The 25,520-nt window shown below is 46.9% G+C and overlaps 1 protein-coding gene across 1 annotated transcript in view; it reads left to right on the forward strand.

The window, feature by feature from the left end:
* The first annotated feature begins 2,091 nt into the window (after positions 1 to 2,091).
* CDK13 (cyclin dependent kinase 13) overlaps positions 2,092 to 25,520 on the forward strand; it is a 113,040-nt gene continuing 89,611 nt past the window's right edge. Inside the window, exon 1 of the mRNA XM_036739691.1 lies at positions 2,092 to 3,476. Within this exon, the coding sequence (XP_036595586.1) occupies positions 2,092 to 3,476 (1,385 nt within the window). The remainder of the gene's footprint in view (positions 3,477 to 25,520) is intronic.

Raw genomic sequence — 25,520 nt, forward strand, 5'->3', positions numbered from 1 at the left:
GTCCGATAAAAAAACTAAAAACAATCCCTCATCCTTCCAGCAATTTGGGAGTTCACCTTATCGCAAGCTCCTTTTAGTCAGGGGCTGTAGCCCTGCACTTCGATACTTCCCGAGTTTCCATCTCGGGTTTTGGCCTGGACATCTTAAGTGGTCACACCGTTTATGTAGGCTTGTTAAGCACCTACCACGGCTCCTGCCCCGCGAAACGCAGGGGTGGGTGAGATGATTATAAAGTGCTTACCAACTATTCCGGGAGCCTCTAAGGGTCCCGTAGTTAAAGCCAAGGCTGGGGGTGGGGTGGGAATCAGAGCAAGAACGAGATGGCACCTGGGCAGGGGGCTGGAGGGGACGCACTCTGCGAGACCCGCGGAGGACTGGCGGGTGCGAAGGTAGGTTCTGGCACAAAAACATACATGTGTAGAAACACCAAGGGGCCCAGGGTGGGGGGCGGCCCAGGAGGCGCCCACGCTGCAGCCTGGGCTCTCCGAACCCCACTCTTGGCTAAGGCCGCCTTCCCGGGGGGCTTCTAAAGGCATCAAGTAAAGCATATGCGGCTGCGAAGGAAACGCATCCCAACGGAACCGGCAGAGAAAATACGGGAAGGACGAGAATTCGGGCCCGGTCCGGACGGGGGAAGCGGCTGGGCCGGCCCAGACCCCTGGTTCGGGCCTAGTCCTGGCCTCCCGGCCTAGGCCCCGGAGGCAGACGCGATGTCTCGAGATGCCCGCGGCTGGGTCGAGGTCCCGTTCGGGGCTCCCGCCCGAGGCCGCACCGAGGGTACCCGGCGCCGTCCCCGAGAAGGGAGGCAGGGCCGGGGCGGGCCAGCGAGGCCTCGGCTCCCTCCTGCTTTCCCGGCCTCGCAGGGCGGTTTTCTTCGAGTCTTGGGAGCCGCGGCCCCCGCACCTTCCACCCAGGCCCTGGCGCTGGTGGCGGGGCGGGGTCCGAGGGGAGGCCGCGTCCAGAGCTGCCGACCCTCGTCCTTCCTCCCTTTCCGGTAACGCTTCTTCCTCTCCACCCCCCCATCTCCATTTCCCCGGAAGTAGAGCGACGTCGTCGCACCGACTTCCGGCGCACGCACGAGGCGCGAGCACGCCGAGGGCGGAGACGATGCGACTCAGAGGGCATTCGACTCTACTAGCACCGTCGCCATTCATCTCCGCTTATGTGTGTGAGGTGTGCGTGCGCGCTCCCGGTGCAGCGTCCAGCTCGAGCGCGCGCGCGCCGAGGGCAGTCGAGGGGAGCGAAGGGGAGGGGCCGTGGAGGCTCTAGCTCCCGCCCCTCCTCACGCTCCTCCTTCTTACCTTCCCCTAGACAAGGGAAAGGGGAAGGGGCGGGGCAGCCTGCCCCCAGGGGAGGGGCCAAAAGTGGGTCGATGAGGAAGAAGACACTGCTTGGGCCCTATCTCTGGAGCCATCCCCGTACCCTCCTCTTTCCCCCCAACCCCTACTCTCCCGGAAGTCCCGCCCCTCTCCCGTTCCCCCCTCCCCTCCCCGTCGGTCTGTCAGTCAGTCAGCTACGCTCTCCTCGGTCGGCCTCACGCACTCTCGCGCCCCGCCACTGTCGTCGCCGTGCGCGCGCCCGTCAGTCCCGCTGGGGCCGCTGCGTGCGCGAGGCTGCAGGCCGGGAGTTGTTGTCAGGCCCAGGCCTCGGAGGCCGCCGACGCCGCCGCCCCCCGCCGCCGCTGGGACCGGGATCGGGATCGGGATCAGGACCGTGAGAGAGTGAGGAGGAGCGAGGACGCGCGCGCGTGCGTGGGGCCGCCGCCGCCCGAAGAGGAGCGAGCGCCTGGCCGGCCGAGGCTCCGCGCACACACACGCCCGCCGCCCGCCTGCCAACCCGGAGCCCAACGTCGGGGCGGGATGGAGTGAGGCGCCGGGGCCGCGGCCGCACCACTTCCGCCTTGTACGGCCCGAGGAGCAGCCCGTGCCGAGGCCGCCGCTGTTGTTGTCGCTTCCGGGCGCGGGCATGGCCATGGCCCGGGTGTGAGCCGGGCCCGCCGGAGCCCGAGTCGGAGGAGGCCGCGCCCGCCCCCCCGCCCCGCCCGCCAGCCGCGTCCGGCCCGTCCCGCCGCGGGCCCGCAGCCGCCCCCCCATGCCGAGCAGCTCGGACACGGCCCTGGGCGGCAGCGGCGGCGGCGGCGGCGGGGCCGGGTCCGGGGCCGGGCTGAGCTGGGCCGAGAAGAAGCTGGAGGAGCGCCGCAAGCGCCGGCGCTTCCTGTCCCCGCAGCAGCCGCCGCTGCTCCTGCCGCTCCTGCAGCCGCAGCTCCTGCAGCCGCCGCCGCCGCCTCCGCAGCCGCCGCCGCCCCCGCAGCCGCCGCCTTCGCTGCTCTTCCTGGCGGCCCCGGGCCCGGCCGCCGCCGCAGCCGCCGCCGCCGCGGCCTCCTCGTCCTCCTCCTGCTGCTTCAGCCCGGGACCGGGGCCGGGGCCGCCGGGGCTCGAGCTCAAGCGGCTGCCCAGGGGGAAGAGGCGCGCCGCGGCCCGGCAGAAGCGGCGCCGCGGGGCCCGCGCCGGGCAGGAGGCCGAGCGGCGCCGGCTCTTCGCGCCGCAGCCCCCGCCGCCGCCGCTCCCGTCGCTGCCGCCGCCGCAGCAGCCCCCGCCGCCCTCGCCCTCGCTGCCCCCGCAGCCTCCGCCGCCGCCGCGGCGGCCGCAGGACGGGGGCGGCGGGACCGGGCCCGGCGCGGCCAGCCCGCCCGCCGCCGACTACGACGACGTGAGCTCCCAGTCGGAGCAGGGCCTGGGGCCGCCCGGCGCTCCGGGGGCCGGGGCCGGGCCCGGGGCCGGCGGGGCCAGCCCGGCCTCGTCGCCCGGGGCGCCGGCGCGGCGCGGGGGCTCGTCGGAACGCAGGCCGCGCCGGGAACACCGGGGCGGCGGAGGCGGCGGCAGCGGCGGCGGCGGGGGCCGCAGCAAGGAGCGGCACCGCGAGCACCGGCGGCGGGACGCGCAGCGCGCCGGGGCCGGCGAGGCCTCGGCCAAGTCCCGCGGCCGCCACGGCCACGGCGATGACCGCGCGTCCGAGGCCTCTGCCAAGGGCGGCGGGGGCGGCGGGAGCGGCGGGGGGCGCCGCAAGAGCGCGTCGGGCGCATCGGGCCGCAAGGAGCGGGACTCGAAGGCGCACCGCAGCCGGACTAAGGCGGCCAAGGAGCCGCCCTCGGCCTACAAGGAGACGCCGCGGGCCTACCGCGACGACAAGAGCGAGCCCAAGGCCTACCGGCGTCGCGCGCGCTCTCCTAGCCCGGCCGGCGCCCGCGAGGACGGCGCCCCGCGCGGCCGCAAGTCCCCGAGCAGCCCGGGGGGTGGTGGCGCCGGCAGCAGCCCGTACTCACGGCGCGGGCCGCGCTCGCCCAGCCCGTACGGCCGCCGCCGCTCGCCCAGCTACAGCCGCCACAGCTCGTACGAGCGCGGAGGGGACGTGTCGCCCAGCCCGTACGGCGGCAGCAGCTGGCGCCGCTCCCGGAGCCCCTACAGCCCGGCTGTCAGGTGAGTGCAGGCTGCGTGCGGGAGACCGGGAGTGGGGGAGGAGTGGGGATCCGGGGTGGGGGGGGGGGCGGAGGGCGGAGTCCGCCAGGACCGCAGGTGCCGGCTCCAGTGGCTGGTGCTGAGACCTTGTGTCCTGTGGCTTCTCGTTCGGTGTCCGAAAGCGCTTGTGCGGTGACCCCAATCCCATAGCGGATGCCTGAAAGTCATGCGTCTGAGCTGAAACCCGTGGGGAACACCTTCACCCCTAATGCAGCGAGGAGAACTGGGGGAGAAACCGCCCCACTTAAGCCTGATGTTGGCACCAGTAGAAGCTCCGCAGTTTGCTGCGATCCTCCGCCGCCCTCCATCCACTGAGGTGCTCAGAGTCAGCTTCATGGTGGAGACTTCCTTACATCTTGATTACCTAAAGTTGGTCTCCATGGTTGTTAGCCAACTTTTTTAAAAAAACGATCCTCACACTTTAACCAACTGTTGTAGCATTCTCAGACTTTGAGAGTTGGTGACGCTGCGTTAAGAAGGGACACGGGGTGCAGGTAGTAGGGATGGTTCAAAGTGAAAGCAGATCAATTTTGGTGGGTTCAGAATACTCCTCAAAGCAGGACACTGCTCTGGAGTATCACAAGATCCAATTTGGAATCAGCTAAAATACACATTTTCTTTTCCTGTTGCTTCTTTGTCATAAAGCATCAGAATAATAAGATTCCATAAGTCAACAAGCATTTATTAAGCATGTACTATGGAATGGGCCAGGCATCAAGGCAAAAACGGTCCCTCCTCTCTGAGAGCTCACCTATCTTTTGGAAAGACAGGGCATTGTAGGTTCCAGCAATTTTTTAAAGCAAAATAAAGATATGAACTAATTTTTACAGCCCCTCTCATGGTGCCAGACAGGCGGAAAATGGTGTGGTATTGAAATATAGCTAACTTGAATTAACCAGGTTTATTCTATAAAGAGGAAGCTTAGACTATTTTGCAAGTCAGGGAATCAGATGAGTTCAAGACCCACCTAGGGGCACTTGAGTTTAAATTAGGCTGTGTGAGCCTAGGCAAGTCATTTAACTGATTTATGTGCCAGACAGTTCAGAGTAGGAGCTGCAGACTGGAACTGTTGCAAGGAGTTTGCTCCCTAGGAGTTTCTTTGACCAGTGAAATTATAGGTTTATCCTCCCCCCACCTTTTAAAGGGAAAAAAAAAACTATTTTAAGTTGATGTCAATACATATAGCAGATTTAAACCTTTTCTTATTTTATGAAATTGAACATGTGACTGGAGCTTTGAACCTTTGAAAATGTGTGGTTGCGTTTGCATTTCCTCTGGTCATGCCCAGTCCCAGAACTTTAAAGTAACTGACTTGGGGCCTAAAGCAGTCTGTGGTTTGTATTTTGGCATGTTTCTTTGTGCCTTAAAGAATGTGGTGACAAAACTGAACAGTCCTAGTCCTCCCTGTGATTTTGTGGGTAGCAGTGTTTGTACTCCTCTAGTGTTAGAGTCAAAAAGTACTTCAGAAGTCATTTTTAATGAAACCTCCCTCTTCTAGAGGAATTTTCTGCTCTAATGTCCCTAAATAGCCTTTCAGGTGAGTTAATACTTGTGGGGGTGGGTGTGGTTCTTTTACCCACTGACCCAGCACTTTCTGTTGTTGGACAGTTCCAAAATGGAAGATGACTTCTTTGAATCCTGTGCTGAAGTCTGTCCTGCTCTAATTTACTTCTTCCATTTGGCCCTTATTCTGCCGTATGGAATAACATAGAGATAAAGTCCTTTTCCTGTGAGTTTTACAGGTGTTTAAAGAAGACCTTAGACTTCGCTAGGCCAACCTTATCTAGTGTGTTCATCTTTTTTCCCCCTTGTTTCACATGGAACCATATAATTTTTTAGACTTGGAATTTACGTTAGAACTCATCTCATCCAGCTTGTTCATTTTAAAGATAGGGAAAACTGAGGCCTGTTGAGGGGAAGTGACTTGCCTGAGGTCATTCAGCTAATAAAGAATGGATCTGGGAGTAGACTTAACTGGTCTTCTAACACTTGCCTGGTTGAGGATTTTCAGATGAACCTTTCATCATACTGGTTGCTGTACTCTGGCCAAAAAATTCTAATGAAGAAAGGGAAAGTTCATTGTGGTTTGGAGTTGGCAGAGATGGCCCAGTGGTTGCTGAGCTAGGGTATGGATTAGTGCGGTGGGACCAAATAGTAAACAGCTGAAATGACTAATAACACATGTATGTTTGCAAAATGCTTTGCATAACATTAAGTCATTTGAACCTCTTGGGTCTCTTACCCATCTGGTGACTTCTCTCCTTCCCTGGTTTGTTGTTCTTCTTCTAACCCATAGATGTAGGAATCTCTCAAATCTCTTGTCTAGTTCAACCCATTGAATTATTAATCACTTAAGCCACTAGTCTGTGTAGGGTACCCTAGGCTGGCTGCTAGAGATGGAAAGATCCTGAAGGCCTTTCCCCTTCAGTGCTAATGGATGTACTTTGCTATTTGCATGGGCCCTTCTTTCTCCCTGCTCCCCACCCCTAGTAGAATGATAATTTTCTGGAGGGTAGAGGCTGTTGAATTTTCTCTCCCTACTCTCATGGAGGGGTGAGGAGACTAGATAATTAGATCAAGCTATTTGATGAGGGTGGGAGTACTAAGATTTTAGGGGGAAGAGAAAGGCTGCCTGGAGGAGCAGGTCACAGGAGCATCCGACGTTCTGTTTCTTTTGAACCCTTCCTGTTTGCTTGTATTTGGTTCTAGAGTTTAGCTGGTTGTACATGGAGGACTCCTACATCTGTATCTTTGTTCCAGAAGCTGTTGCTGCATGAACTTTGCCTCATCTCTACCTGCCTTATATCAATTCCTACATATCGCCAGGGTACTTCACACTGAAGATGCCCCAAACCAAATTCCTTACCTTGCCCTCATATCTACTTTTCATTACTTTCTTATTTGGAACCTGCTCTTTCTCAAGTTACCAGATCTGATGGTCCATCCTCAGCCTTCATCTTTTCTGGTCACTCTGCTGCACTGGCCACTGCTCAGCCTTTCCTAGATTCTCTCTTCTCTCTGGAGTTTTTCTAGGTAGTTCTCTTATCTGGCTTCTTTTTAGTCTTCTTTGCTCTGTATCGTTATCTGTGTTCCATCCTCTGGTGTTTATATTTGAGATCTCTGTCCTCTTCTTTCTCTGCTCTCAATGACCTCACTAATCCCAATAGTTTAAATTTCATCACAGAAGAGGATTCCTAGATGCATATATTCAGCCCTTGTTTACACTGTATCCTGAGCTCTAGTTTCTTATAACCTGTTGAGTGCTTTCAAAGTAGATGTTCTATAGGCATTTCAAACTCAGTATGTCCAAAGAAGAACTGTTATCTCTCTTCCCCACCAGCCACTCTTGTTGAGGGTATCACCATCCTACCAGTCCTCAGTTTTCTGGCTTCAGCCTGACCTTTAACTCCTTCCATATTTGTTCTTCTCCTGCATAGCCAATCAGCTGTTAGATCTTGTCATTTCCAGGAATGACGCAGCTTTACAAACAACAGCTCTGTGCCGGTTCTTTACTTGGGCTGTGTGAACTTTTTCCAAAAATATTGTGATATCTGTATCTCATATAATTGGTTTCCTTGGCAGTCCTATGGATTTATCCCTTTAAAAGCATGCTGAGAAGGGGTCCATGTTGCAGACATGGTTGAGAACCTTTACTCTAGTTTTCTGCAGGATCAGTACGAACTCTGCTGTTTTTTTCAAGCCCTTCACAGCTTTTCTCTAGCCCATCTTTCCAAGCTTATTCTGCTGGGCTTCACATGGAATGCCGGCCGCTAGTCTCTGTGCCTGGATTTTGTTTCCTCCTAAGCTCAGAGGACTCTTAGTGTCCTCAGGGGCTTTCAAAGCTTATCCCAAATACCACCTTCTACACATAAGGCTTTCTCCCCCTCTCCCATATTACCTTGTGCCTATTTTGAATATACTTTGTTTATACTTATGGTCTCCCAATGGAACAGAATCTTCTGTTTCATTGTCTCTGTAGTTAGGCCCCAGTGCCTAGCACTGTGATGGGCCCAGAGCAGGTGCTTAACAAACGATTGTCGAATGAATAATACTGCTATTCTTTATCACCCAGGCTTGAATTCTGGGCCCTCCTTGACACTGTGTTCAGTTAGTTAGCAAGGGTTTTGAATGCCATCCCACATGATCTTTGCGATCGGTCCTCTCTAGTCTTACTGTTACCTCACTAAGTAACATCTTTATTACTTCTAGCCCAGACTGAAATACCTTCCTCCCAGCCTCCCTGCCTCCTGTATCTGCTTGGTTTATTCTCTTCTTGCACCATTGCCAGAGTAAATTTAATAATGTATACTGCTAATAATGTAGCCTTTAAATACCCCTTATGGCCTACCTAGTAAATTCCACACTCCTACTTTATCATTTGAAGGCCTTTATCATCTATATTAAGCCTGTCTTTTCACCTTTTTCATACATTGTTCCCCAAATTCTTCTTGTCTGTGCTCAAATTCCCAGAATCTGAGTTCTTGAAAGAGCCTTCAGAGGACACCCAGTACCTGAATGAGAATCCCCTAGGTAACATTCCCAACTATAAGTAGTCATCCACCCTTTGCTTAAAGACCATCAGTGATGGGGACCTCATTACTTCCTGAGGTCCCTATTTGACCTTGTGATAGCTTTAATTGGTAGGTATTTCTTTACCTTTCTCACTGTTAGGAAGTTTTCCTTTTTTGCATCATCCACCCATTGTTCCTGGTTCCCCTTTCCAGAGCAGAGAACAGAATGCATCGTTGTCCCCCAACCCCACCTCCTTTGAATTATCCCCTCAACTGTCAAGGCTCCCACCATCCTCAGATTCCCCTGGGCCTTCAGGCTTGGTGTCATCCTTGCTTCCTCAAGTTCATCACCAAATCTCATTCCTGCCTGCACAGTATATTTCTTCCCTCACCTAGCCACAGTGATGAGGCCTTCACCTCATCTCACCCACTGGGTGACTGCAGTAGCCCTGGATCTCCCTGCCTCTTCTTTCCCCTTTTGGATTCATCCTCCATGTAGTTGCCACAGTGTAGGTCTAAGCACATTAGTGCTCTGTTCGGTGGCTTTGTTACTGCTGGAGCAGATAGGTAGGCTTCTACGACGTAGGACTCTTTGTAACTTGGCCCCTTCATGCCTTCTTGGATCTGCCTTTTCCCCATGCCTGGACTCCTCTCCCTCCTCATGTATCAATTCTGCCTTCAAGCTTCTCCGACTCTTCCCAGACTTACTTAGCTCATCCTATCAAATTGAAGGAGGCCTTTCCTTGTCTCCTCCCTCCGCCCAATTAGAATGTGGGCTCCTTGAGTGCAAGGACAGGCTTTTTTGCCTTTCTTTGTATCCCCAGCATTTTGTGTGGTGCCTGGCACAAAGCAGCCACTTAAAGAAATGCTTGTTGATTGACTAACTGGCTGACTGAAGTAAGTCAGAGGTAATTTGAGTAGTGAGAGAGCGCTGCCACCTGGGATTGGAGGGAGGGAAGTGATGGTTGGATATGGCCCCTGAAGTGACCTTTGAAGGGAAGTCCAGAGGGTCCAGAGGGAGAGATGAAGGCTGTGTTGGGGAGATGGGGTACTAAAGTTACTGTAGGCCAGTTTAACTGGAACATAGAATTCCTGAAGGAGGAATAATATGAGTAGGTCTGGAAAAAAGTGGATTGGAGCCAGATTGTGGAGGGTTTGAAAATGCCAAGTGAGGGAGTTTGGATTGTATTCCACAGTCAGTGAGGAGCTACAGAAGACTTTTGGGTAGGAGAATGAGGGATAAATTCACCTGTTGGGAGTGAATATAGATGGAGGCATTTTGAAAGACTAGAATGTTGTGGGTTTTTTGTAGGTTCACGTAAACAAGTTCAGCATTTCTGCTGTGACTTTTATCAATTTATCCCCAGATCATGGAAAATTGTCACCTAAATATTTTCACATCTTTCTGCTGTTTCCTCCCCCAGCTCTGTCCAAGGAAATGAAAATTCGGGGTAGACTTGTACTAGTTCAAACTCATACCCTGTGTGTGATGCTGGTCAAGGCTCCTCGCACTTAGCATAGTGCCTCCTATACAGTAGGCATTATATAAATGCTTTAAAAATAACCCTCAAGCCTACTTTTTGTAAAATTTTTCTTTACAAACTCTTTAATAACAATAATGCCAGCTAGCACTTCTTTAGCACTCAGTATGTACCAGGCACAGTACTAAAGGTTTTACAATTATTTTCTTATTTTATCCTCAACAGCCTTGACAGGTAGGTGCTGTTACCCTCTTTTGCAGATGAAACTGCGAGAAACAGGTTAAATGACTTGCAGGATCACATAGGTCAGGGCTGTCCTACCTTAGGTTTTTATTGAAACAATAGACAATATATTTTGGTTTGTCATTTAGTGGGAGCTCTACGGTAGCCCGGCTTCACTTACTAAGCATTTATGTAAATTTCTATGCTTGTAGGTGGGCTGCCAGCCACATGCGGCCGCATTTTGGACAGCCCTGATAGAGCTAACAAGTGTCTGAGGTCAGATTTGGGTTTGGATCTTCCTGACTCCAGGCCCAACCACTCTATCGCCTAGCAGCCCAATTTCTTTATTGAGCATACATAACTGTCACAGAATTTTGTTTAGCAGCATCAGGATTATAGAATTTTAAAGCTAGTCTAATCGTTGTGCTCCCCTCACCCCCATTCTCTTCCAAATACCCCAGCAGGTGGTCTCTTATTTCCCTGTGTCTGCTTGGAAAGTTCTACTGATGAGACCAGTGAGGGGAGCTTTAATGCACCCGTAGGCAAATACTGCTGTTGTGAGTAGCTTGGCCTGAAAGCTTCTCCTGGTAGTGCCAGAAACCTAACTTCCTGTATCCTTCATTTAGGCCCAAACTTAGTAGTGATTACTAACCTTTTCTCTTGCCTTTGTATTTGCTTATATAGGGACCTGGAGGAAACCATTAAAATGTGAATTCCTTGAGGGTGGGACAGTGATTTTGTCCTTCTTCCCGCTCTCCAGTGATTTGCCTGGGTAGATGCCCAATGACCCAATAGGGCTGGCCTTGACTGAGGATTGTGACTGGGTTTGAGCTGAGCAGCATTTTCTCCCAGGATGAGAATCTCAAATGCAGTGAGCGTGGGTGATGTTTAGGCACAGGGAGCGATCTCTTAGTACTAGAAGCTGATTGGCTCAAAAGGGTCCCATTGCAGTATCTTGGTCAGACTTAGACGCTCACAAGATCTGAGAGTGGGGCAGGAAGAAATAAGGTTTGGGTTTTACTCTGCAATAATTCAGTAGCAGAGTTACTGAAGAGGTTGAGCTGGACAAGGGGTGCCATTGTAATTTGGAGGTAAAGACTGCCATTGCCCCTTCCAGGGTTACTTCTGGTACCTTTTGTTCTCAAGGCTGAGGATGAAGGCTTTGAGCCTGGTTCCAGATTTTCTGCCCGTATCCTTCTCAGTCCATCAAATAAAATACTACAGGTAATGTCTACGCCGGTCGGACTTGTTTTTGCTCTTCGGCCTGCTGTCAGGAGCCTGACAGTTGTTGGTGTGGATCAGTACTTGTGGGAGTAGTTGGTTGGAATTCCAGTCACTTGCTAAGTTGTGGGTAAAGAATAGATATGGGATGACTGCATGGCCAAAGTGAGCTAAAAAGCATCAGGTTTCACTACTTAGGTAGGGAGGAGGGAGACATCCTCTTTGTCAGAGAGTCTGGAGGTTCTCTAATTGCCAAGGATTCCCTGGGATCCTCTGGCTTTCTGGTCAGGTTGGTGTCAGCACTGGGTGCACATTCTCTCTCTTAAAAATCTTTGCCATCTCTGGCTGTCCCAGGTTATCATTGTGGAGCAGGGGCTGGTTGTAGAAAAGAATCTATGGTGAAAAAACCTACTATTTTTGTGGAAGATAGAGTTCAATGTGGAGTAGAGGAGCAAGTGATTATAGCCAAACCCCATGGGGTGGAGGGAAGTTGCCTAGCTGCCTTCATTAGGCAAGGTCCTGCTTTCATATCCTTTTGGTTCTGCCTTGTTGGGTAGTGGATTGGAGCTGGCATTCTGCCAACAAAATTCATCTGAACTTGGAGGGGGAGCTGAATGGGGGCCATTATCCACAGCGAGGTGAGAGTGCAAGTAGAAGATTTCCTTGAGAAATAAAGGCGCCTCTGTCATAGTGGGTGGGGAATGAGAGTGACCATTATCCAAGAAGTTCTCACCATTAGTGTGGAATCCTGTCTTTACTAGGGTTGCATCTCTGTGAGGGGTCTGTTTTCTCTGCCCAGGGGCAGCAGCGGGCTGTGAACCCTAAAAAAGAATCCAGAACCTTTCTCATTGTTCTAGCTGACATTGTCAGCTACTAGGGGAAGGAACTTAAACCTTCTTGAGATACTAGGGTAGTTACGTTCAGCTCTGTCTGCCCGCAGGAGAATTGCAGGGAGTATGAGTGAGGGGTCCCATACATACCAAGCCTTCCTGCCACTAAGACACCATTAGTGCCACTGAGGGTTAGATGGATTCTATAGTCCTTGGTTAATATTGGCTGACATCATAAGATGTCTGAGATGGGGCTGCCAGAACTTCATAGCACAAGGGACCAGAGATTAAGACCTAGAGTGAGCCTGAAGGACTGTGGTCTGGCTGTCTTCCTTTATAGATGAGAAAACTGAGGCTGAGAGTGCTAGAATGACTTTACTGAGGTCAGATAGGTAAAAAAGCATCAGCCAGGATTTGAACCCAGTGCTCTTGTTGCTGCATCAACACGACCTGGCTGTTGGGCATGCTCTTGGAACCATCTGTTCCAACAATTTGGCTGGCAGCTGCTGTGGGGGTATAAAACCAACAACAACCAGCTCATAGAACGCTGCAAGCTCAGGTTCTTTTGATCCGCTTTACTAAGGAAAGCAACGTTAAGGGGTTAATCTTACTTTAATGCGACATACACATATCATTCACTCAGCTCAGGGGGAAAAGCCAGCACCCTGAGCTTCAGACCAAATGCAAACAAATTGCAAACGTCAACAGACCAAATACAATTCATAGTTACCAAGAAAACCATCAACATCTGAGTTCAGCCGGTAGGCCCTTACAGCGGGCTGCCCAGAGTCCCATGCCTCCAGGAGTGAGAGCCTTAAGCAGATAGCTCTGTTCTCTCTTTTTATACAGTTTCAGACATCATCAAATGTCACCTGAGCGACCAGAACTTAAGCTCTTACCATTGGCTCTGGAGTTAGCACCTCCCTTCGTTGGTCCCACCTGGAGCCCCACCTTAGTCACCAATTCACACCCACATAGGCTTAGCACCTAATAGATAGGGGTTTGGGGCCTGGGGTTTAGCACCTAGTAGGGCTCAATCAAAGACACCCAACTTAATTGATATTATACCATCCAGTGAGCCTTCTAAAGTATTGAAGTCCTGGATGGCAATACTAACTCCACAGGCTTTAAGGTTTCCAAAGAGCTGTCCTAACTCTTTGAGATATCCCCATTTTATAGGTAAGAAAACTGAGGCTCTGATCCATTTGACTTGCCCTTGGTCAATACTGGTCTAAGTCTAAAGACTGTAGTGGAAGCCAGGTGTCCTGACTCTGCCCCCCACTCTTCCCACTAGGCTGTGACTGACGCTATATAGAGTGCCCCATCAGAGACTAACCCTTCCCTTTTTGGGGTTAAAGGAACAGGTGGTCCCGAGAGAATCATCTACCATTTGAAAAAGAATCTTCTGGGACTGTATGGTCTCTGGTTTCCATCTTCTTTTCCCTTTTCCTCTCCATTTTCCATTCTTAAATTCAATTTTTAAAAAATTTCCAGTTCTGAATTCTCCCGCACCCCCCCCCAATCGAAAAAACAAAAAAAAAAGAAAAAAGAAAAGAAACAAAACCCGTTATAAATATGTGTAGTCATACAACACAGATTTCAGTTTTGGCTAGAAAAGAAAATTTGCTTCAGTTTGTACCCTTGAGTCCATTAGCTCTCTATCTGGAGGTGGACATCACGTGGTTCGACATTATGTTGATCAGAGTTACTAAGTCTTTCAAAGTTCATTATCTTTTATAACATTGTTTCTGTGGCTTAAATTGTTCTTTTGGTTCTATTCACTTTGTTTTGCATCAGTTCATATAAGTCTTCCCAGGTTTTTTCTGAAATCATCCCCTTCATTTCTTACAGCACAATAGCATTCCATCACAGTCATATACCATAACTTTTTAAGCAATTCCCCAATTGATAGGCCTCCCCTCACTCTACAGTTCTTTGCCACCACAAAAAGAACTGCTTTAAATGTGATACATGTGGGTCCTTTTCCTTTCTCCCTGTTCTTTGGGCTATAAACCTAGCAGCGGTATTGCTGGCCTAAAGGATAGGCATGGTTTAATAGCTTTTTGGGTGTAGTTCCAAACTATTCTTCACAGTGGTTGACCTAGTTCACAAATCCACCAGTAGTCCATTAGTGTACCTATTTTCCCATATCTCCTCCAGTATTAGCCCTTTTCCTTTTCTGATGTTTTAGCCAATTTGATGAGCTTGAGGTGATTTTAATTTGCAATTTTGTAATTATTAATGATTTAGAGCACTTTTATCGATATGGCTGTTGAATAGCTTTGATTTCTTTCTCCCTTTGAAAACTTCCTATTCTCATCCCTTTATCAATTGGAGAATACCTCTTATTGTAAATTTGACTCAGTTCCCTACATACATTCAAAATGTGGTTTCTGGTTTTCAAGAGGCAGCTTGGAATGCCCCTCATCTGTGTTCCCTGCAGTTTTCTCATCAGTAGGCGGGTGTCCCAAGACACGTTGGAGTTGTGTTGAGCTAACCCTCTGAACACTAGGAACATTGGATTAGATGACATCTGAGAGTTATTCCTTCACACATTTCTACTAAGTCTTTTGTCCCATTTTCTGGGATCAGCTGTTTATAGTCTTTGTTACCACTGGGCACCTTCAGTGGAGGTGGTGGGTCCTCCCTCTCTCCCCCCAAGCACACAGATTTGAAGATATGGAGGTGGAGTACCCTGGGGGTGGGGGAAGAGAAGGGAGAGCAGATAGAAAGTTTCATTTCATCTGGTGGCTTCTCTGTAGAATCCTGTACAGGTGTATAGTACAGTGGAGAGAACACTGGCTTCTGAATCTGAAGACGGACCTGGCTTCTAGCACTGCCTTGGGTTGCTGCTAGAACCTTTTAACCAACCTGTCTCCCCATTCCAGTCTTTCTTCCACTCAGCTGCCAAGTATATTTTTAAAAAATGTTTGACTGAGGTGTTACCTTGCCATATAGAGAGCCCCAGGGCTTCCCTTGTAGCTCCAGGAACAAATGTAAAATCATCTGGCCTATACATCTCTTCTGAAGTTGGCCCTCTATGGCTTTCTTATGCTTGACTCTGTGTCTAGCTCAAGAGGCCTATTTGCATTTCCTTAAACATGACCCTCTGTCTGGGGATGCTGGCATTGCATGTCCCCCCATGCCCAGAATGCTTTTTCCCCTCGCTGCCGTCTTTTAGTTTCCTTGGCTTCCTTCAAGACTCCAAATCTGACTTTGGCTTGAGACCTTTCCCAGCATGCCCCTCACCCCCACCCCAGCTGCTAGGTCAACCTTTCAGATTACTTTCTATCTACTTTGTATGTATCTTGTGTTATACATACATGCATGCACACACAAACACACATGTGTGGTCTCCCTCATTAGAAAGCATACTGCTTGAGGACAGGAACTTTCTTTTGCCTTTCTTTGTATCCCCAGCACTTAGCACAGTTCTGGCACATTCTTTAAGAGCTTAATAAATGCTTATTGTTTGCATGTGATGCCTTTGGGAGACCCCTTTCAGCTCTAGATTCTATAATCCTATGAATCTTTTCCTTGAGCCACTTCCCCAGGCATGCTGTTGCATCGTTTTCTGGTAATAATGTGTTAGTATCACCATGTACCCTCTGCAGTAAGCTTCACTGATTTCTCACGTCCATCCCTCTCCTGAGTTTCCTATGAAGAAGGAACAGAGGGGCAGCATTAATGCAGCTGGGTATTGAGGCAGGTCTTGTTTTGGATTCTGTTTTTGGGTGGTTGCTGGTTTAATTAGGAGAACCCTCATTTGAGATGGGATCTGTCAGACTTTGATCAGCTAGTGACTAGCTGCCAGTCTGTCAGAGTTGCCTGGTTCCATTAGAAGTCTTGGGCCCAGACAGCTGCTTGTAGTGCTGCTCCCTTGATGGAGTTGGATGGGTAGCTAGTTGAAAGCTTTCATGCGGCCTGTAGGAAGCTCTTTTGAAGTTGGTGAGCAGATAGTGGTCAAGCCAGGCTTCAGTCGGAACGCTCCTTGCTCTCCAGTGCCCCTGCTGGATTCTGTTGCTGCCACCATCACCTTTAAAGAGAATTCATCTAATCTAAATGTATCATCCAGCCAAGATTCTGGTAGCTGTAATCTGCCAACCTCTAGGACATTCTCCTTCTTTTCTCAGAGTTCCGTGCCTGATTCAGAGCCTTTCTTCTTGATCCCAACTTCTGCCCTTAGGGAACTTTAACATACACTTTGTTGTTTTGTTAACTTCTCAGCTTTTCAGTCTACTCAGTTCCTATGTCCTCTCCCTTCACTCCACTTTAGCTGACCACTGATGATCATGCCCTTGATCTTGCCATCACTCATAGGTGTTCCACTTCCATATTCATGAACCCTCAAATTCCTTACCTGATCGTAGTTTTTTTGCCATGACATCTTAATTTTTTTTACTGATGCCTTTTTTAATTCACCAGAATTTTTCTCCCAGTATACCCCACTCCCCAAGAGAACTATCCAGTATAACAAATAATTGTTTTTGAAGGAAAAAAGGAAAAGTCTGAAAACAAATGCAGTATTTCACACCTGTGTTCCTTTTACCTCCACAGAGGAGTGGAGTGGGAAGGTCTTTTAACTCTTTTGGGCCCTGATTGTTTCTTGTGATATTACAACATTTATTTTTGATTTTTTTTATGGTTGTTACTTCCATTTATATTGTTGTAGTCATTGCGTACTGTTTTCTTGTCTCTGCTTACTACTCTATTCAATATCAGGTCATGTAAGTCTTTGCATGTTTCTGTATTTATCATATTTGTCATTTCTTAAAGAACACAAATGTTATAGTCACGTTGACACATTTTGTTTAGCTGCTTCCCAATCAATGAGTATCTATCTAGTTTGTTCCCAGTTATTTCCTGCCAGAAAAAGTGCTATTCTAAGTGTTTTGGTGTCTGTGGGGACTTTATTCGTACCAATGTCCTCTTTGGGGTATAAGCCCTTAGAATTTCTGGGTCAGAGAATATGGATATTTTAGTCACTTTATTTGCATCATTCCAGGTTGCTTTAGAAAATGGTTGCACTGATTCTCAGCTCCACCAGCAATGCAGTAGTGTGCTTCTCTTCCCATAGCCCATTCAACATTGTCTCTTCTCATCTTTTGCAATTTGCTGGGTGAGGCAAAATCTAAGGGTCATTTTGATGTGTATTCCCCCTCCCCACCCCACTAGTGATTTGGAGCATTCTTTCTTATGGTTACTAATTAGTTTGGAATTCATCTTTTGGGAACTGTTTCTTCACATCCATTGGCTACTTATTTATTGAGGGATGCTATTATTACGTCTTTCCCTCTGTTTCTTGAGCTCCAGCCTTGTTCTTCATCCTCACAGTAACCTCTGATCCATTACACAGTTCTTTCCTATGCCATCACCTTTGCACTGACTGACTATACTTTCTTCCTTTCCCTTTCTTCACCCCTTGGTTAAATAGTTCAGTTCTGTACTTGTGTCCTTTGCCACACTCTCCTATTTGCTATCCATTGTGTCTTGCTAAGCCTAAACCTTAGATTATACCAACCAAATGCTACTTTTGCTCCTATGCTGAGTCCATTACAAATTTCTGTTTCATAATTTCCACTGAGCTCTCATGGTATCAAGGCAGTCCTTTTAAATTTCAGTAGTTCACTAGTTAAATTTCAGTAGTTCACTATTCCACTCACTACAGTGGCTGTCCCAAAACTTTTTTGTTCTTCCTCAAACTTTACAGAATACCTCTCCCTTCATCCTCTCTATTAAGAAACTTTTTCCCATGTTTCATTGAAAAAAAATGATTGAGGTCATTTGCTCAGAACTCTCTCTTCTCTCCTTCCCATCTTATGTTCCTCTGTCTCCTTTGATGAGGTCGACCTTCTTGCCAAGGCAAACCCTTCTATATGCACAACTGAACCCATTTTTTCCTTCAGATTTGTGCTCTTTATCATAGGTGCTCTCTCACTAATCTTCAGTCTTTCCTTATCTACAGACCTTTTCCCTCCTGTCAACACCCCACCCCCCACCCTATTTTCCATTGTGCTCATCTCTTGATCCATCTACTCCTGCTACCTTTAGCTTTCCTCCTTTTCTTGGCCAAACTCATTGAGAAAGCTGTCTACACTCAGTGTCTCCAATTCTTTTCCTCTCACTCTCTTTCTTACCCCTCTGCAGTCTGGCTTCTGACCTCACCTGAAACTGCTCACTTCAGGGTTACTAGTGACCTCTTAATTGGAAATCTAATGGCCTTTATCTTTATCCTTGACTTGTCTGTGGGCTTTGACACTGTCACTTACCCTCTTCATGTTTTCATGACACTCCTCCTAGTTTTCTTCCTCTCTGTCTTACTACTCCTCACTCTCTTTTGCCAGATCTTCCACTGATGGTGGATCCCTGCCTTAGGCTCAGTCCTCTGCCATTGTCTCTGCTCCTTCTACATTGCTAGGTGGTGCAGTGAGTAGAGCACTGGCCGAGGAGTTAGTAGGATCTGAGTTCAAATCCAACCTCAAACACTTGACACACTTACTAGCTGTGTGACGTTGGGCAAGTCACTTAACCCCAATTGCCCTGCCCTCTCCCCTCAGGGAAAAAAAAATCATAAAAAATACTATCTTGCTTAGTGATCTCATCAATTTACGGACAGAGTTATCTCTAGGCAAGGATTTTCAGATAGATTTATCCAGATATAACCTCTCTCCTGAATTCCAGTCTCCAACAGGACAATTGGCTGTCTTGTGGACACCTCAGATATGTTCAATATGTTCAAAACAGAACTCATTATCTTTTCCCCAAAGCTTTCCCTTCATCTCAATTTCCTTATTTCTCTTAAAGCCACCACCGTCCTTCCAGTCACCCAAGCTTGCACCTTAGGTTTCATCTTCTCCTTCGCTCTCATCCCGCGTAATCTAATCTGTTGCCAAGTCTTGTCTTTTCTACCTCCCCAGCATTTCATATATGTCCCCTTTTCTCTCCTCACACAACTGCAGTCTGGTGCAGTTGTCCCCTCATGGCCAGGACTTCTGCTTGGTCTCTTGGCCTCCACATCCATACTCCACTCAGCTGCCAGAATGATCTTCCTAATGTGCAGGTCTGACTGTCACCTCCCTTACTCAGTAACCCATAGTGTCTCCCTGTGGCCTCCAGAATTAAATATAAAATCCTCCATTTGACTTCTAAAGCCCTTCCTACCTTTCCAGTCTTGATGATACAACCAACACCACCAGCGTCGTTCCTTGAACATGATGGTTCACCTCCCAACTCTGCCTTTTCATCTACTGTCTCCCATCCATGGAATGTGCTCCCGCCTCACATCCACCTCCTGGCTTCCTTCAACTCAAGTCTTTTTGTGTATTCTTCTCCCCAACCTTGTGTTACCTCCTGCTTTAAGGGTCTATGCCCTGTGTGTATCTACTTATGTAAATGTTATCTCCTCCAAGTGAATCCGAGCTTCTTCCTGAATGTGAAGGTAGGGACTGTTTGTGCTTCCATTTCCTTTACTTAACAGTGCCTGGCTTGGGAGAAGGCGCTTGATAAATGCTTACTGACTGTTGATTTCACTGAGTAAATTTGATTCTAAGCGGGACAAGTGACTTCATCTTTAACTTAACAGCACTTCAGGTATTTGAATCCTGCTATCCCATTCCCTCCAAGTCTTCTCCAGATGAAATATCCCGAGTTTTTGCAAGGGATCCACATGTGATATGATCCTTTTCTGGAGGCTTTACAGATTGTCACATCAGAAACCTCTTAATAATGAGTTATTATTACAGTGATAGCTAGCATTTACATTACACCTGCTGTGTGCCAGGTATTTTGCCAATTTACAACCATTATCTCATTCTTTCCTCACAGCCATTCTCGGAGGGAGTCGCTAATATTATCCCCATTTTACAGTTGAGGAAACTGAGGCAAACAGAGGTTAAGTGACTTGCCCAAGGTCCCACACCTTATCACTGAGGGTTTGAACTCAGGCTTTCCTATCTCTGGGGCCAGCACTCTATCTACTGTGCCATCTAGCTCCTCAAAGGAGATCATTGTAAAGTGCTTAGCACAATAGGTGCTATATAAATATTAGCTATTATTATTAAATCTGATAATCATGTACTAAATGTCTAATCACAGTGGTGAGGTCTCTGACCTCAATTCATGGATGTGGTGGCTCTCAGTGTAGCCCAAGATTGAATTTCCTAGCTTGGTCGCCATATCCCACTGCTGACTTATTCTGAGTTTTAATCTAGCAACATTTCCCTCCTTGCTCCCCCTTGCCTGTCACGCTTTTTCCATCTTGTGTTTGTGAATAACTTTTGTTAAATTTCATCTTAATTGATCCGGTTTGGTGTTGTTGCCTATGAAGATATATTTGAACACTGAATCTCCAGGTGAAGATGTTTCCCACCAGCAGTTAAGGGTGCAGGGCTGCGGGTCATGAGAGCAGTTAAGGCTAGCTGTTCAGATTTGAGATCATTGTCTATATTGAAGACAAAATGAACCCTTGGGACATGATAAAATTGCTGAGAGGAGAATAAGAAAAGGGTGCAGTACACTGGAGATTTACAGTGAGATCTGAGAAGGAGCTGCAGAGATGGACTGTCATGAGGCAGATGATCCATGAAGTCAAGCTCATAAAGGGATGGGAACTTGACTCATACTTAGACTATACTGGCATATTCTGGCCTTAAGAGCAGGCCTGTGCATTGACTCACCCTTTTACTACAACTCATCCAAACCCTGTAGGCTAAGGAACTTGATCCTTGCTATCTTTGGCCTTCATAAAACCAGGGTACCGTGGGCTCATTTACAACCTTGTCCGAGGGTAGAAACCTGTGTGCTACGTTTGGCTTCTTCACTCTTAGGGGGTTTGTAGTGTCACACACAGTGAAAACTCCCAAAATCTCATGTGAGTAATTGGAAAAACATGTGCCAGCTCTGATGTAGATCCTTGTGGGTCCAAGTTGGGGTATGAGTTATGAGGTGCTCGGCCTGTGTTCTCTTTTCAGTAGTGTAGGGGATCTGTCGGCTGGTGCTTCATAATCCAGTCATTGTTTGGGACTCCTTGAAGGTCATCACCTTCTGTTCCTGGTATTGCCGGGAGCATTGTCTAGAACTGTATGCTGCATCTAACTATTCCCCAGCTAGACTCCAGTTCCATTGCCATTATCAGTACTATTAAGATGTATTTAGTGCAGTTAAGTCTGTGAAAGACACTGTGTGTGCCACCCCATAAGCTGTTCATTTGTATGAGCAACCTTTTCTTGGTGCCTCAGTCCTGGCTAGCTTGGTCTCCTGATTGACCAGGACAGAGATGGTGGTCTTGCAGAGTTCTTCGAAAAGAATTAGAAATCATCTCACTCATAGAACTAGTATTATTTATTAAAACAAAGAGTGGTAATCCCGTCATGACAGCAATGTTCCCATTACCATTACCATCTAGAACTGATTCCTCCATTCTTGATACCTAACTTCATGAACCAGTTTCTCAGAACATGGCTATGGATCTTATAGGATTCCTATGGGAATACAACCTAAAAATTTTTTATTTTTAAATTTTTTTCATCCTTTATAAATTTTATTTTGAAAGTTCTTTCCACAATAAAAATATTTTGGAGAAAGAAAATGGAGTGGACTCAAATTCCAAATTTTTCTGTCTTGAGCACCAAAATAACTTCTTAAATGAAATGCTGTATCCTGAGGAAAAGTAGCAAATAAAATTGTCGTGGTACAGCAGTAACTGAAAATTAACAATTGTCCATTAAGAACCGTTTTGCTAAGACGAAGAAAGAGGAAAAGAACCTATATTAACCAAAAGCTGGAAACTAAAGAGGAAGGTGGGTTTGCCCACCTGTTGGGAATGGCTAAGAACATTATGGTGTGTGAGTGTCATGGAACAATATGGCACCATATGAAATGGATGTTTTCAGTGAAATCTGGTAACATCTGTGTGAAGTGAAGTATGAAGAAATTGCATATTATATATTATAAAGAAAATAACTTTGAAAGACAATGACCATCCCAGAGGACTGATAATGAAGAAAGCTTACCCACCCCCAGAACCAGCTGTAGTTTATGTGAATATCACATGGGCCTAGTGTACTTGTAGTTTTAGTTTTATAGATGACCAAATTTTTCTTCTTAAGTTCAGTTTTTTTTTCTTTTAGTTCTACATTCTCTTCCTAGCTCTACTCCCCTCCCCTATTCATTGAGAAGGCAAGAAACTTGATACCCATTATACGTATGCAAAACATTTCCACATTAGCCGTGTTGGGGAAAGGGGGACACAAGAAAAATAAAGGATGGAAAAATCCATCAGTTCTCAATCTAGAACTGGATAGCATTGTATATCATGAGTCCTTTGGAGTTGTGATGTATCAGTGTATTGATCAGAGTAGCCAAGTCTTTCATAGTTGATTGTCCTTAGGACACTGTTGTTACTTTGTAGATTGTTCTCTTGGTTCTGCTCATTTCACTTTGCATCATCTCATACAGATCTTCTCAGGTTTTTGTGAACCTGTCTGCTTCCAGCTGACCAAATTTAAAGACCTCCTAAACTGCGTAGGCAGTACATTTTCATGTTCACTTTTATTATTGAGATCCTGCTGAGGATGTCAGATTTATCTGAGCTGTCCTCCCTTTAAGCCACACAGCCTTTCCTTGATCAAACTGGTGATCTAGTTCTTCTGCAGAGCTCCTGGTAAGTCTCTGGGCAGCAGATGTGAAGACCACTGTGGTGTACCGTCTCCTGTATACAAATAGGATACTCCGGAGGGGCTCATTGCACCTTTATCCTGCTTCTCCTGTTCAAATCCTAGAATCCTAGGGACCTGGGTTTTGAGCTGGAAGGCAATTAGGGTTCGTTGAATCCAGCCACAATAAGGAAAATGAATGGCAGAGACTGTGATTCTCTCCTGCACTGACCATTGATCTCTACTGCCTTTTGGTGAGCTGCTATTTTAACCCTTTGGATACCAGTATTCCATAACTTTCAGTCCCAACAATGATGTTGCTATTATAGGTCTTCGTTTTTATGGCAGATCTCAAGGGCATTAAAACCAGTCTTCAGTTTTCCAGTGGCAGTCCAACTAGCTCTCCTTCTAAATAATTCTAGGCCCATCTCATCGGCCATCTGCAGTGTCTGTCCAGGATGCCTTGTCCTGCTGGATGAGCTCTGCTGGTGACAGTCTGGACAATAGGCAGGCTAGAGCTCCCTTGGTTTTTTATGTGTTGATGGTTGTGCCATGTGCTTGAGTGACTATGGATCTCATTTAGGATGCTTTGCAATGCTTAAGGGATTAATTGAATCAGCACAGTGTTACCTGCACACACAAGTGTCAGAATGAACTCATTCCATGGTATTCTTTATAGCAGTAGCAAACACTGTTGAGTAGTACACATCTCTTTTAAACCTCAATTGATAGTGATAATCAGAGGATCAGAAACTCTGTTACATCCTTCAAGGACTCTGGTATGATTTTAACATGAATGGGGCACACTTTCATGTCTTAGGGTAGTATGCGACTCACACCCTATCCCACAAAAGCTGCTGAAACAGACTGGTCTTCTCATTGTGTACAAACACACCATATGCATTCTCACCCCTACTCCTTGATTCCAAATACTCATCTGGCCTGGACTAAGGTTCTTCCATTGTCATTGTGACCACGTCAGTGATTCAGAGGGGAGAGACTTGAACCCGGGAGAATAATTAGGAGCCTATTGCAGTAGTGCAGGTGAGAGGTGATGAAGAGGTAGTGTAGTGGTGGCTGTGTCAGTGGAATTAAAGGGATGGATCTGAGGGATGTAGTCATTGACTTTGTGGGCTGAAGGAGAGGGAAGAGCTGAGGATGACACCAGGGTTATAAGACTAGGCAACTGAAAGATGATAGTACCTTTGACCCTTATAGGGGAAGCTCAAAGCAGAGGTGGATTTGGAGAGAATTTGAGTTCTATTTTTGACATGGTAAGTTTGATATTCTTATGGGACATCTATTTTGAACTAACTTAGGCAGTTGATGTGAGTTTGGAATACAGGAGAGAGAAGGGCAGGAGATACAGATTTGTATAGAGATAGTAATTAAACAATTCACGGGAGTCGAATGTAGAAAACAAAAACGTGGATCCACTTTTCTGGATGACTATCCAGCAAAGGAGGCTGAGATAGTGGGGTCATAACCAAGAGAGAGTAGTGTCAATCAAACTCAGAGAACAGAGACTGTCTGGCAGGGAGAGTTTGATCATCAGTGTAAGAGGTTGCAGATCAAGAAGAAGAAGAAGAGACCATGAAATTGGGTGATTGAGATCAGTCATTGCTGACCTTGGAGAGAGCTCCTCTGTCATCTCTTTAATCATTACTGCCGTAGTGTGTGTTCTTTGTGATATATTAATATTTTCTCTTTACTAGTATTTTATTCAAAATTTTTGCATCAGTATTCATTAGAGAAATTAATTTATAGTGTTTTTTTCTCTGTTTTGACTCTGCCAGGTTTTAGGTTATCAAGACCATATATGCATCATAGAAGGAATTTGATAGGACTGCTTCTTTACCTAATTTTTCAAATAATTTATGCAATATTGGAATTAATTGTTCTTTAAGTGTTTGGTAGGATTTGCTTCTAAATCTATCTGGTCCTGGGATTTTATTTTCCTTTGAGAGTTCATTTATGACTTGTTTAATTTCTTTTTCTAAGATAAGGTCATTTAACTATTCTTTTTTTTTCCTATTAACAAATAAAACTAAGGGCTGCTTTAAAAATAAAATAGATAAGCAGTTAGCTAATTTTTAAAGAAGAAAACCACATTACCAACATAAAAATGGGAAAAATGAATATCCAATGAGGAATATAAACAATTACTATTATTGTTATTATTGTTATTGTTATTATTATTATTATTATTATTATTTCGGAGGAGGAAAGGCAGGGCAATTGGGATTGACTTGCCCAAGGTCACACAGCTAGTAAGGATGTCAAGTGTCTGAGGCCAGATTTGAACTCAGGTCCACCTGACTCCAGGGCCGGTGCACTACTCACTGCAGAAAAACAATTATTAGGAACTGTTTTGCCTGTGTCAGTAAAACTGATGGGCTAAGAAGTTTTGTGGAAGCTTTGCTTGTAGACATTTTCAAGTCCATTATTCTTCCATCTTCTTCCAGCTCTTCTTCTGTGTTTGGGTCTTGAGTTTCCCTATCATCCTCGTGTTCGTTATGGTGGGGTTCTCTTGTTTGCTCATCTGTGAAATGTCTGGTTTTTTTTCAGTTCATTACTTCGTCTGATCTTGACATCCCTAATATATAACCTAAATTTGTTTTGTTTTATGTTGTGAAAGACTAGTGAATTAATTGAAGCATTGACATGTTTTCAGTTTGAGGAATCTTATTTCTTGGGAAGTTAAGTGGCTTCTTACCAATAAACTTAGAAATTGAATGTACCAAAAATATTTAGAGGATAGGCTTAACTTTATTAGTCTCAAAGTTTCCTTTTTGGATACAGTTGATTATTTCCAATTTATGCTGAGCATAGTTTTTGCCTTTTGTCTCTCCCTTATGGATCATGACCTCTTTGAGAGCAGAGGCTGTCTTTCATGTTTCTTTTAATCTCTAGTACTTAGCACAGTGTCTGGCATGTAGTAGGCATTTAATAAATGTTTATTGACTGACTGCCTATAGTACTCAATCACCCTTTAACGTTTTATCATTTTCTCAGAATAGTTAAAAAAAGATCTTACTTGACTTATCTCACTGAATTTTACTTTGTATACCTTCATTTATCTTCCAAC

This window comes from Trichosurus vulpecula, chromosome 9 (genome assembly GCF_011100635.1).
Source record: "Trichosurus vulpecula isolate mTriVul1 chromosome 9, mTriVul1.pri, whole genome shotgun sequence".
NCBI lineage: Eukaryota > Metazoa > Chordata > Mammalia > Diprotodontia > Phalangeridae > Trichosurus > Trichosurus vulpecula.